Here is a 13,051-nt window from a genome sequence, read left to right on the forward strand (position 1 = left end):
GTGTCTGGAGTGTGCATTGACCTGCCAGGGGCATCTTGCTTGTCTGTCTCTGGTGGGGATGTTCCCTTTCTGGAGGCTCTGTCCTTCTGTGTCTGTCAGGGCACCTGCTACAAGGCTTTCTGAAGACTCTGGGCCCACAGAGTGGTGGCCTTGGCAGCGGGTGAGGACACAGGGGTCTAGTGCACTCACTGTGAGTGTCCCCAGTGTTCCTGACAGGACTTATGAGTGTGTGCTTCACTAGGGCTTCTGTTCAGGCCTAGGCCCTGGCTGCTGTCTGTGGGACCCAATTCCACCATTCTGTGGGTCAGTGTGATCAAGGCCAGAGCCAGCCATGCCTCAGGCCATGCTCGCCTGCTGTTCCCCTGACTCCAGCAGCCTTTGAGATGTGGCGCTCCTCACATATTGAGGTGTAAAAGAGGGTGGTAGAGATTCTCACAGGGCCCTGGTGTGAGTGTGTCCAGACCTGTTTCCTCTGGCTGCAGGCTAGTGTGGTAGGAGTTTCTTTGTGAAGCCTGAGAACCAGCTGCAGACTTCCTGGGCCCAGCATTGCTCTTCCATAGCAGAGTCAGCTGACTGAATGTCTAGGGATATGCTGTTCAGTTGTGAAGTTACTAAGTCTTAGGTTTGGAGTTCTTCCCCCCTTCCCTCCTTGTGTCCTTTTCTACCTCAGTCTTCACTTCTCTAAGGCCATTTCCCCTCCTCTCTCATCAGTGGATGAATGCCCACTGGTTACTGAATGAAAATGAGGACATGGCTGTCGTAGGTACCATTGAGGAGAAGGTTTTATTGTACATATGAGGGAGAGACCAGCCACAGGCATTTGGAAGAGTCCAGCCTGAACATGGCCAGCAGACTTAACCAGGCCAAGAGAGGAGAGAGCCAGGATTGGGGCAGGGGTTAGTTGAGAGAGGAGGAATAGAGGAGAGAGGGCAAGAGGGGGGACTAGGAGCCAAAAGCAGAAGACCAAGAAAGAAGCCAAGGGGGTGCATAGCCAAAATGCCCGAGGTTATGTAAGGAAAAGGATCTGGGGAAGGGAAGGGCAGCTCAGGTGCTGGGGAGGTTTGAGGTAGGGTGCAGGGTGAGAGGCTGAGGAACTAGGACTCTGTAATTGGTACTTGCAATGCTGGGAGATGTTGGGAGAATCTGCAGCCAGGGTCTACTTTGATATGTTAATAGGCACCTCAGTTAGCCATTTGTCCTGGGTTTCTCTGAGGCCTAACAGTAATCTATAGTATCCGAGTATAAACTAGCCCATGTCCATTCTAACTGATATTTAAAAGGTAAAGACTAATTTAAATAAGGGAGGAGCCTGGGGTGAGCTGTGGGCTGTGTCTCACTGCTGGACTCAGATTTCGTCTCTATTGCCTAGTAACTGTGAAGTTGAACAGGTGTTTACTGTCTTGCAGTTTGGTGAGGCAAGCAGCAGAACATCCGAGGGCTTGACTCTGGCCCTCCTTGTTTTGCTGCTTCCGTGAAGCCGCCAGCATCTACCCAGGTTGCAGTCAGTGTGATCCTACCATCTTCTTGAAGGTTTTTCAACATTACAGCCCAAAGCCCTGGGCTAGGGCTATAGCTCATGTTCAAGGGGGTGAGGATGAGCTGTCACAAAACACTGTGACAATGTATAAAAGAAAGTCTTCAGTTGAGTTTAGGGTTCCAGAGTAGAGTCTATGGTGGTGAGCAAAAGCATGGCAGCAGGGACAACTAATTGACAGCTCACATGTTGACTGGAAAGAAGAATGGTTCCAGCCTTTGAAACCCAAAGCCCGCCCTCAGTGATGCCCTCCTGCAGCAAGGCCACACCTCCTAATCCTTCCCAAACAGTTCTACTAGCTGGGGACAAGGTATTCAAACATATGAACCTGTTGGGGCCAATCTCAACAATCTACCAGAGAGGCCCTGGCTGTGATACCCAGCACTGCAATAGTAGTAGTAGCAGCAGCAGCAGCAGCAGCAGCAGCAGCAGCAGCAGCAGCAGCAGTAGTAGTAGTAGTAATAGTGATAATAAAACAATAGGGACTGAGGATGAGGCTAAGTTGGGAGAAAGCCTAACATGCACTAAGGCTTTGGTTCAATTCCCAGCAAATCTCCACTCTGTGGAATGGTACATGCCTACAGTCCCAGAGCCCCAGAGGGAGGCAGGTGTTCAAGGTCATCCTTGGCGATATATGGAGTGTTGATGCTCTGTTTAAAAAAAAAAAAAGCCGCCACACTATTACCTGGATCTGTCTTCATTTTCCACCCTCTCAACTAACTGTGAGCATCTGCAGTCACCTTTAATCTTCCTTGCTCCCCCTCCTAAGGCCAGCATTTGGAGAACATTTGTTGAATGAACATATGCCCTGTTTCTTCCATGCACATCGTTAACTGAATTTCTGTTTTCTAGATCGCAAAGGAAGCAAATAACTGAATATTATAAACAAGTAATAAAAATCAAGGAGAATTCAGACACTCTGACCACCTGCAAGCTTGTCAGGAAGCAGCTGAGTGTAAGCCTCAGCGATACCTTGTGTAAACTAGGTAATTGTTCCCATCTGTTCATGAAATGGCAGCCATGCTCTGCTTCAGCTGCATAATATTCTTATTTTAAAAATGGCTTTTTCTTTTCCAGACAGGGTTTCTCTGTGTAGCTTTGGAGCCTGTCTTGGAACTTGCTTTGTAGACCAGGCTGGCCTCCAACTCATAGAGATCCACCTGCCTCTGCTTCCTGAGTGCTGGGATTAAAGGCTTGCACCACCACCACCTGGCCTAAAAATGGCTTCTTTGAAGCAACTCCTGTTCTATATACTTTTTTTTAATTGCTTTAATTTTTTTAAATTACATTTATTTATTAAGAGAGAGAGAGGGCAGAGGAAGAGAGAGAGACAGACAGAGAGACAGAGAGAGACAGAGACAGAGACAGAGGGACACACACAGAGAGAGCATGCATGTAGAGGACACATTGTAGGAGTGAGTTCTCTCCTTCCACCATGTGGCTTTGGAGGATTGAATTCAGGTTGGTACACTTGGCAGTAAGTGCCTTTATTCACCATCTTAGTTACTTTTCTATTGCTGTAAAGAGACCAAGGTAGCTTATAAAAGTAAGATTAGAGGCTTGCTTTCAGTCTCAAACCATCATGGTGGGGAGCATGGCAGCAGACAGGCAACCTTGGCACAGGAATTGCAGCTAAGAGCTTACATCTGATTTCTCAAGTTGGAGGCAGAAAGAGAGACTGGGCCTGGTGTGGGCTTTTGAAACCTCAAAGGTCACCTCAGTGACACATCTGGTGATTCTACCAGACAGTTCTAACAACTGGTAGCAAGCATTCAAATGTGTGAGCCTGTGGGAGCCATTCTCACTTAAACAACCACACCCACCAAGCCATCTTACTGGCTGGGTACCTTCAATTTTTGTTGTAGTCTAGTTACCTTCTATTCATAGATCTTTTAATATTCATTTCCAGCCAGGGATGGTGGTGTGTTTTCAAGAAGGGAACAGGAGGATTGAGAGTTCAAGGACAGTGTGAGCTATACGATGAGAGCGTGTCTCAAAAACAAGCAAGCAAGCACATGAAACCCAGGGGCTAGGGTTGTAGTCCTTGCTTTGCCTTCATGAGAACCCATATTGCATCTCTAACCCAGCAAAGGAAAAGATTATTTTCCATGCCATTTTTTATTCTTAATTTTAAAAGAGCAGTAAAATATGATTACACCAGCTTTGTCACTTGCTGAGGAGAAAAAAAAGCCAAAAATATCTGTATGAGCAGCAAGAGAATGTTTTCAATGGGTGAATTTAGGTGTGTGTGTGTGTGTGTGTGTGTGTGTGTGTGTGTGTGTGTATAAACACACAGTTTCAGTTGTAGATTTGGGGTGTATATATGTATACATGAACAAATAGCTTCAGTGGTGGATTTAGGGGTATATGTGTGTGCTCATGAGCACACAGTTTCACTGGATGGATTTAGGGGTGTATGTGGATGTCTAGTCTCGTTTTTCCTCACAGTCTGTTCTGTGACACTTTGGGTCTCTTGCCTATGGTGGAATTACAACACCCATTTACATCAGAAAGTCAGCACATGTAATAGTTTCAAGTGTAGAGTTTTCACAATGCTGAAATAAGTCTATACTCAAATTTGTAGCCTGTTTTCAGTGTGGTTCAGTTTCTTTTTCTTTTTTCCAGTGATTGAAGAAAGCCTTTTATTAGGGGTGAGGGAACACAGACATACAATAGGCACACAGGGACATACAGCGAATCAGGAAGCTGAAGCTCAGCCTCTGTGTTAGAGTCAGGCATTTTTGTGTCTGGAGGGTCTTCCCCCACAATTTAGGGTTGTTCAGTTTTAAGAAAGACAGGATGGCTAATTGACCTACAACTGTTGTGTAGACATGTTCTGGTCTGGCCTGGAATTTGTGTAGCCAGTTCCTTAGTAGGGCCCTATTGGTAGAACATCAGTCCAATTTGTCTTTTTAAGCTACCAGGCTCTTGTCCTCAGTGAGGAGGAGGAGAAGGAAGAAGCCAGCCATCTTGGAACTTCACCATCTTGGCTTTCTTCCTGTCTCCTGCCATTCAGTGACTTTAACTCCTACTTCCTTCTCCCCCTCTCAGAGGTCACCCTAAGTGCTGCTAGGAGTTTTAGGGCACTAACTGCTTTGAGCTGGCAAAAGGAGTGGTGAGGGAGGGACAGCACAAAACTTAACTGATGGCAAAGACTCAGGAGGTAAGGTAGCCCTCTAATGAGAACACACATCCTTGGAGTGTTTTATGTGGGCGAGGTAGCATCTGTATCACACACAGAGTGAGGTTTTTCCTTGTGCTGTAACTCCTACTGGGCATTAGAAACATTTGGGGCAGTTTTTCCCTTATGAGAGGAAGAGGATAGGCAAGAAACTGTCCAAAGAACTCTAAGCAGCTTTGTCATAGGCATCAGCAAGATCGATGGTTTGGCTTACGAGCTGAGACACTTTTAATTATCTTTACACTTTAATTATCTTTACACAGAAGTTGACCATAGGGTCCCCCTGATTGAACCTTGTGGGGAACATTAAGAGACAGAGCTAATGAGGAAAATCCTTCAACATTCTGATTGTTTGGTAAGGTGAAGCATAACTGTGCAGCTGGCTGGAGTGTGCACCAGAACCTTTGTACAAAAACCCTATAGAAGGGTGATGTCGGGATTGATCTCCTCTATGCTTTGATCAATGTAAGCTGTGCTTACAGATCACAGTGTACCTGTGAAATCAGATGCTTGTTATATCAGACTTCTGTGCAAGCAACAATCAATAGGAAGCTTGGTAGGAGAGGTCAGTTCAAGTAACTGTCCTAGGTAGTGCCTTAGTGGCAACTGATGCCTCTGCCCAGGTGCCAGCTGTGTGTCTAGTGGAGGGGACAGTGTGGAGAGGCCTCTGCCCAGGTTCTGGTTGTGCTTTGTGGCCAGTGGGGGGGGGACAGTGTGCTGATGCCGCTGTCCAGGTCCCAGCTCTGTGTCCAGGGGGGTGGACAGTGTGCTGATGCTGCTGTCCAGGTCCCAGCTCTGTGTCCAGTGGGGGGACAGTGTGGAAAGGCTGCTGCCCAGGTGCCAGCTGTGTGTCCAGTGGGGGGGGCAGTGTGGAGAGGCCCCTGGCCAGGTCCCAGCTGTGTGTCCAGTGGGAGTCAGTGTGGAGAGGTCCCTGGCCAGGTCCCAGCTGTATGTCTAGTGGAGGGACAGTGTGGAGAGGCCCCTGGCCAGGTCTCAGCTGTGTGTCCAGTGGGGGGGCAGTGGGGGCCAAACTTGAGTGAAACCCAGGTGTTACCACCAGACATCAGCATCTAACTGACAATCTAGATGAGAACTATAATCTCATTGGGTCTTTCTTATAGGATTGTCCAACAATGTCCTAGGGAAGAAGTCCCTGTCCATCTTATATGACTTAACCCTTACCTTTAAAAAATAACCCTTCCTACTTTGTAATCTCTCTCTCTCTTTTTATAAAAGAAAGCATTTAATTTGGTACTCATGGTTCCAGAGGGTGGTTAAGCCCATGAGCATTATGGTGCAGAGAATGGCAGCAGGCAGGCAGGCATGGTACTGGAGCAGTAGCTGAGAGCTTACATGTTGAGACAACAGCCACAGACAGAGAGAAAAATGTTCACTGGGAATGATGAGGGCTTTTGAATGTTCAAAGTCCATCCCTAGTTACACACCTCTTCTAACAAGACCACACCTCCCGATCCTCCCCAAATAGTTCTACCAACTGCAGAACAAGCATTCAAATATATGAGCCTATAGAGGTCATTCTCATTCAAATCACCATACCCTGTCTCAAACAAATAAAAAATAAGTACAATAAGGGCTTCTTTCATCAAGCCATGGACTTAAGAGAATTCAAAGGTAGGCCACAAAGTGACACACATTGACTGCTGTTTGCTGAAGTTCTCTCCCTGAGGGAGATATAAAATAATGTCTACTTCTCTTCCTAGGGCCAAAGTCACCTGGACAACCAATGAGTTCATTAGGCTTACTTAAAAAGCAATGGGTCAGGGGTTATGAGCAAGAATATAGATGGCCTTAAAGAAGCCACACTGGAAAGTCTGCAACTAACATGGATGATGACTGTGTGGACGGGGCTTGTCCTTAGTCCTTCCCTGCCTTTATACTTCTGGTCCCAACCTGAGACAACATGCAGTTAGGGCAGAACTGCATATAGTAGATTAGAGAGAGTAGCTGGGTCCTTGGGTGAAGGTCGTACAGGCTTCCCTCCCCACTTTTACGGGAGAAGGTCAACAATCAATAGGCCAAGCTGTGATGATGTTTTGCAAGTGGGCACAGCTGAACTCACAAAGATGGTGGCACTTTGACTCTGAGGATAGTCTTGTGCATTACCAGCAACTGACAAAGAGCTCCTAAGTGGATAACACAAACTACCCCGGCAGATTAATAAGGAAAAAAAAAAAAAACAAGTTAACAAGATGGTTAAAGAGTTGAATAAGAACTTCTCAGAAAAGGTATCCACGTATAAAATAATCAGGTGAAATAGGCTCAATTTAGTTGTAATTGGCAAATTGTAAATTAAAAGAGAACCTCCTACACAATTATCTGAACAGCTTAAATTTTAAAAGCTGCAATGTCTAATATGGCCAAGGATGTAAAGAGGTACCTGTGGAAGCATAAATTGGCAGAGTCATTTGAAAGTAGTTTAGTATGATGAGCTGAGCCTAAAGATAAAGCAAATGTATGAATAGCAAATTCATACTTAGGTATGCACTCACTTACATTAGTTACTTTTTTTAAGATTGAAAAAAAACATTTTAAGCAAACCTACAAGTTAAGTAAACAGAGCTCATCACACTATAAGAAACCTAACTTTCTGTTCTTATCCTCAAGAAGGTGAACAATAACTTTTTTCTCTTTTTTTGAGTTTCAATTAGCTTATATATATTTATATTTATATTTATATTTATATTTAAAGAGCAATAATGGCAATATGTTATGCGTCAATAGCAGCAACAGATTTTCCAGGTTCTGCAGTCATTTGAACAAAATTGTAGAGACATCCAGCACACTCCATTTAAAAAAACAAAAAACAAGCAAAAACAAAACAAACAAACAAACAACAACAAAAAAGTAAAAAACAAAATCCCAGAAAAACAGCACAGTTCTGTTACTCTTGTGGTACTTGGCACCATTTTTTTTTTTAAATTAGCTTCTCAGTCATCATCTGGGAGGAAACCATTCTGAGCAACATCATTAAAAACAGCTCTGATAAAGCATGGTCACTACTAGGTATCATAAAGCAGGTCCACATATGAGTGAGTACATATCATGTTTGTCTTTTTGTGATTGGGTTACCTCGCTCAGAATGGTTTCTTTGAGTTCCATCCATTTTCCTGCAAATTTCAAGATTCCATTGTTTTCTTTTCTTTTTTTTTTCTGCTGAGTAGTATTCCATTGTGTAAATGTGCCACAATTTCTCTATCCATTTTTCGGTTGAGGGGTATCTAGGCTACTTCCAGTTTCTGGCTATTACAAACAATGCTGCTATGAACATGGTTGAACAGATGTCCTTGTTATAGGAATGTGCTATTTTTGGGTATATGCCTAGGAGTGGAATTGCTGGATCATTCCCATTTTCCTGAGGAGTCGCCATACTGATTTCCACAGTGGCTGTACAAGTTGGCACTCCCACCAGCAGTGGAGGAGTGTTCCTCTTTCTCCGCATCCTCTCCAGCATAAACTGTCATTGGTATTTTTGATTTTAGCCATTCTGACAGGAGTAAGATGGTATCTCAGAGTGGTTTTGAGCTGCATTTCCCTGATGACTAAGGATGTTGAACACTTTCTCATGTGTCTTTCAGCCATTTTAGATTCCTCTATTGAGAATTGTCTATTTAGTTCTGTACCCCACTTTTTAATTGGGTTGTTTGGTGTTTGGGGGACTAGCTTCTTGAGTTCTTTGTATATTTTGGAGATCAGCCCTCTGTCAGATGTGGGGCTGGTGAATATCTTTTCCCAGTCTGTGGGCTGCCGTTTTGTCTTGCTGACTGTGTCCTTTGCTTTACAGAAGCTTCTCAGTTTCAGGACTGCTTTGTAATCTCTTAATAAGCTTTACTTACTACTTACATAGTTCCTCACTACCTAAAATTAAGTGTTTACCTGTTTTATCATCATCATCATCATCATCATCATCATCATCATCATCATCATCGTCTGTACCATTTTCTAAGAGGAAGAGACTTGGTTTCTATTTACCACCATTGCATTTGTCAAGCAAGCTCACACAGGAGGGAGGAAATATCTTAGCTAATTCTGATTTCCCTTCTCTCTTTAGAAAAGCAAGCACAGGGACCAGGGGTGTAGCATGGTAGAAGCTTCAGGCCCCATCCCCAGCCCTTCCTAAACTCAGTGTGTTGGGGTACACCTGTCATCTGAAGTTCAAGGTCATCCTCAATTCCTTAGAGGGTTGAGATCAGCCTGAACTCTGTGAGACCCTGCCTAAAAAAGGAAAAGGAAAAGCAAGTGTGGTTACTAAGGGGATCTGAATGTCAGTTACTTCTTATGTTCTTATCAGGCAGTCATTTCAATTGCCCAGCTATTATTAATAATTTATTCAACAAATATTTACTGTGCCTTTTACCCGACAATCTCTGTTTTTGTTGCTAGGGAGATAGCAATGCACAAGATAGAGACCAGCTGTACCTTCAGCTGAGCTCACCTCATGGGAGAAGACTGTCACACAACTAAGTACACAATAGTTTAACTTAAATTGTGCAGGACTACCTGGAGACTGCAGTAGTAATATGTAACACCTTAAGTACAGTCAGGAAAGTACTATTCTGGGAGAATCCAGAATGGCTTCCTCTGGTGGATGGGCCAGGCAGGGAATGCACCTCAGGAAGTGTTGCATGAGAGAAGAGATTGACAGGTCATATTCCTCTGAAGCCAGGGCATTGAGTGTTAGGAAGAGTCAGTCCTTGGCATAGCTTTCACTGAGATCTTTAACATAGTAGTCCTAAATTATACTCTGAGTTAGAACCACCACAGAGCTCAAGGACCCTTTCCTATCACTCTTGTTCTCAGACAGACTGAGAATTCCCAGTGTCAGGGGACTTAGTGTTTATTATGTCAGCATGCTAGCTGTGTGAGGGGGTCATGGATAAGACAGGGTTGCTGAGTATTTACACAATGTGCACTGGGTTATCCCATTGAAACCATGGTGCTGCTCCAAGCTAACAAGACTGGAAGAAACAAGTCCAATTATTTCTTCCCCCACTGAAAGTAATTGCCTTTAGTGAACTTTCCAGATGCTGTTCTGGATTGTGTATTAACAGTAAAAATAATTGCTAGCTTGAGTGTCTTGGCATCTTCCTTCTTATTTTATTGTTACAGTAGGTCAACAAGTTGAACACAGTTTAGTCTTCAACAGGCCATAAAAAGAAGGGGCTTCCAGTAAGTTTTGATAATTATGATTTAATATGATCACAATATTTTTTTTGCATAGACTATGGTATTAAGGTTTAAATGTTAATATGCCGGCTGCATCTGTGGGAAGGTGGTGGGCCCTTCATCTTTGTGAGGCATTTATTACTAAATTGAATCTCTTTTGTCCATTAATTCTTCATAGCTCCAGTTTCAAGTGCAAGCCTTAACATAATAAAGCTGTAGATCCCAGAGATTTTGGCAGGACTGCCAACTATGACATGAGGCCTACTGTGATCTATGTTCTGAGCTCCTCACTGGCAGGAATGATCTCATCGTTCTTTGATTAACGCTGTAAATTAGCTATTGAGAAACCACTGCAGTGGGAGAACAGAATCAAAATGTGCCTTTTCTTTCCCATTGTGTAAGCTGAGCGCTCTGTACTGAGCAGTTTATTTTGGATGGAGAATGATAGATGAACAAAATGCTACCTCCCTCTCACTGGGATTCTCTTTAAAAGGAAATGTCAACCTTCTAGGTCAAGTTCAGAAAGAAGAAATTAATTGTGCCAGCAGGTGACTCTCAGCAGGGAAAGGCAGTCTCTTTCCTTCATTTAATTTCAAAATTCTCACCTCACCCTGAATCCTCTGAGGACAGAATTTGATCCTTTGATCCCAAAGTTAGTAACTCAGACAAACCTAACATTTTAGTTTTGACTTATATATAAATGTCCACTCTTCCCCAAATCTTTAAATGCTAAATAGGGTCTCTGTCCACTTTTAAAAGTAGACCCTTGGATAGAAAGTGGGTGTCATTTGAAACACATGGCCCACAAATTCTTGTTTGGGTTTCTGAAGAGTGAGGACACAAGTGTAGTTTAATCTCTGTGCCAAACCCTCTGAGACTGGCACCTGATGTCCTGTCTTTACAGTTGTCTTGCCTGGTCATACTTAGAAACAATAAGTTGTTTTAGCATCTCATGGGATTGAATCTTTCTAAAGCATTTAGTTTAGATTTCATAGGAAACAATTCTTTTTCATCCCAAGTCTTATCTGTTGCTTGGTATTTAATCAAATGACTTAGAGTTATGAACCTGGCTGACTCTGGATCATGCTAGCACCTAGCTGTTTGGGAACAGAAGTACACCTGTGGAGAAGAGCTACTAGCTGCAGACTAGCTGTGTCCTGGGTGATGGACAGCAGGTTTTGTAGAGGAAGTAGAGACCCTTACCAGGGTCTCCTCAAAGATGTACCACACAGATAGGCTCCTTCCTAGTGATATTATTTTTTTAAAATTTGTTTATTGGCTGGGTGGTGGTGGTCCACACCTTTAATAGCAGCACTCGGGAGGTAGACATGGCAGATCTCTCTGAGTTTGAGGCCAGCCTGGGATACAGAACAAGTTCAGGACAGGCTTCAAAGCTACAGAGAAACTCTGTCTCGAAAAACCAAAAGAAATAGTGAGTGGGTGTGCATATGTGATTGGTCTGTGGGGGTCAGAGGACAACTTGTAGGTATAACATGAATAAATAAGACCCAGAGACTGATATTGGGGTTCAAGCTGATGATCAGGGAAGCAAAGCAGCTGGCCACTTGCTTCTTACCTCTACCTCAAGCTGAGTGGGCTGATCCTGTCTCCACAAGCTCTCACCAAGCCTCAGACTGTAACCTCTCCTCTGCATGGCTGGAGAATGAATGCCTCATACTGACTACTGAAGTCCTTGACTCTATCATTTATACCCCTCTAGTGCTGGGATTCAAGGTGTGTGCCTGACTTCTATGGCTTGTGGTGACTTTGCTCTCTGGATCCTCAGCCAGCTTTAATAAATCATAAGTTCTCTCCCTCCATCATCTTGGTCTTGGGGCTCAAACTCAGGTCATCAGACTTAGTGGCATGTGTCTTTACCCACTGAGCCATCTCTCCAGCTTGATGATTATTTTGAATCTCCTAAAGAATAAGTGCAACATGGAAAATAGTGCTCTCTTTCTTTTTGTAGAGTTATATCTGGAATCATGGGGACTGTGACTCCCAGGTGCACTATTTTTTGGGCTTGTGGACATCACTGCCTTAATTTTCTTATTGTCTAGAAAGGGATAATATTGTCAGCTCATAGGATTATTGTAAGGATTTAGTGAGATGAAACAACCAACAGAAACAAGAATCTAGGTGTTAGGCTTTCTCCATCTAGAGCAAAATCTGGCTGTGGGAGAAGGTCCAGAAATCCCTTAGGAATTCACACTCCCTGAGATGGTCAAGAGGACTGACCAAGCTAATCCAGAGCTGGTACCACCTCCAGAGAAAGGTCTGGGGCTAGGCCAAGGCAAGGGTGCCTGATCAGGTTGTGTCAGAGGACACCGAGATCAGAATCATAGCTATGGATCTGCTTTGGGTTTCCGAGGAAGGGCTCTGCAAGTCAGGTGTTGGCTTGGAAGAAGCCTGGGCTGCAGGCCATGAAGCTGCTCCTGCGAGTGTTAAGTCTGTATCATCAATCAAAGAGCTTCCTGGAGAACCAACAGTGACTGCAAGAGGTGGTGGCCAGAGCATCTCTTCCAGTGTGTTCTGCCTTTCCAGCTCTATGGGATGTTTTGTGTTTCTCCATTTTTCCCTTAAAGGCCAGTTAAAATCTCTGGAATTCAGCCATCACAACAGGGCAATTCAAATGGGCATGTAGTGATCTTGATAGGGCAGCTGGAAACATCATAGAGAATCATGGAAGAATTCAGAAGCAAGGACAGAGTGCCCATGGATAAGCAGACAACCTCCAAAAACTTATAGAAAAAGCTGAAGGCGGCATGATTTAGGAAATAGAGCAATGACTGCAAGTAGGAGTCACTGATGCTCACTATAGTCCAGGGTGAGGGGCCTACTGCAACAGTCAAGGGCAGGCTGGGTGGTTCTATCATGAACTGGACCATGTCTAAGAGATGTGCAGAGTAGGCACACTAGAAACCCATGGCACTGCTTACAGAGGCAGAGAAGGGAGACCCTTCTTACTTCACACTTGGGTACATTTTCATGTTTGAGCCACAGGTCTATGTGTAAAAGACTAAATGGAAAAGAAAGACAAATGACGACAGTGTCACACTTACTGGACTAGCAGACAGATGGAAACTACAGCCACGTGCCTTGCTCTAATGAGCACAGGCTCTTGGCCATATGTCCATGCTTGTAATCTTCAC

The 13,051-nt window shown here is 44.1% G+C and overlaps 1 protein-coding gene across 1 annotated transcript in view; it reads left to right on the plus strand.

Moving 5' to 3' along the window:
- Positions 1-13,051, plus strand: part of LOC100773619 (tetratricopeptide repeat protein 41) — a 69,469-nt gene that overhangs the window by 53,959 nt on the left and 2,459 nt on the right. The window contains exon 15 of the mRNA XM_035451785.1: positions 2,387-2,520. Coding sequence (XP_035307676.1) covers positions 2,387-2,520 — 134 coding nt within the window. The remainder of the gene's footprint in view (positions 1-2,386; positions 2,521-13,051) is intronic.

This window comes from Cricetulus griseus, assembly GCF_003668045.3.
Source record: "Cricetulus griseus strain 17A/GY chromosome 1 unlocalized genomic scaffold, alternate assembly CriGri-PICRH-1.0 chr1_0, whole genome shotgun sequence".
NCBI lineage: Eukaryota > Metazoa > Chordata > Mammalia > Rodentia > Cricetidae > Cricetulus > Cricetulus griseus.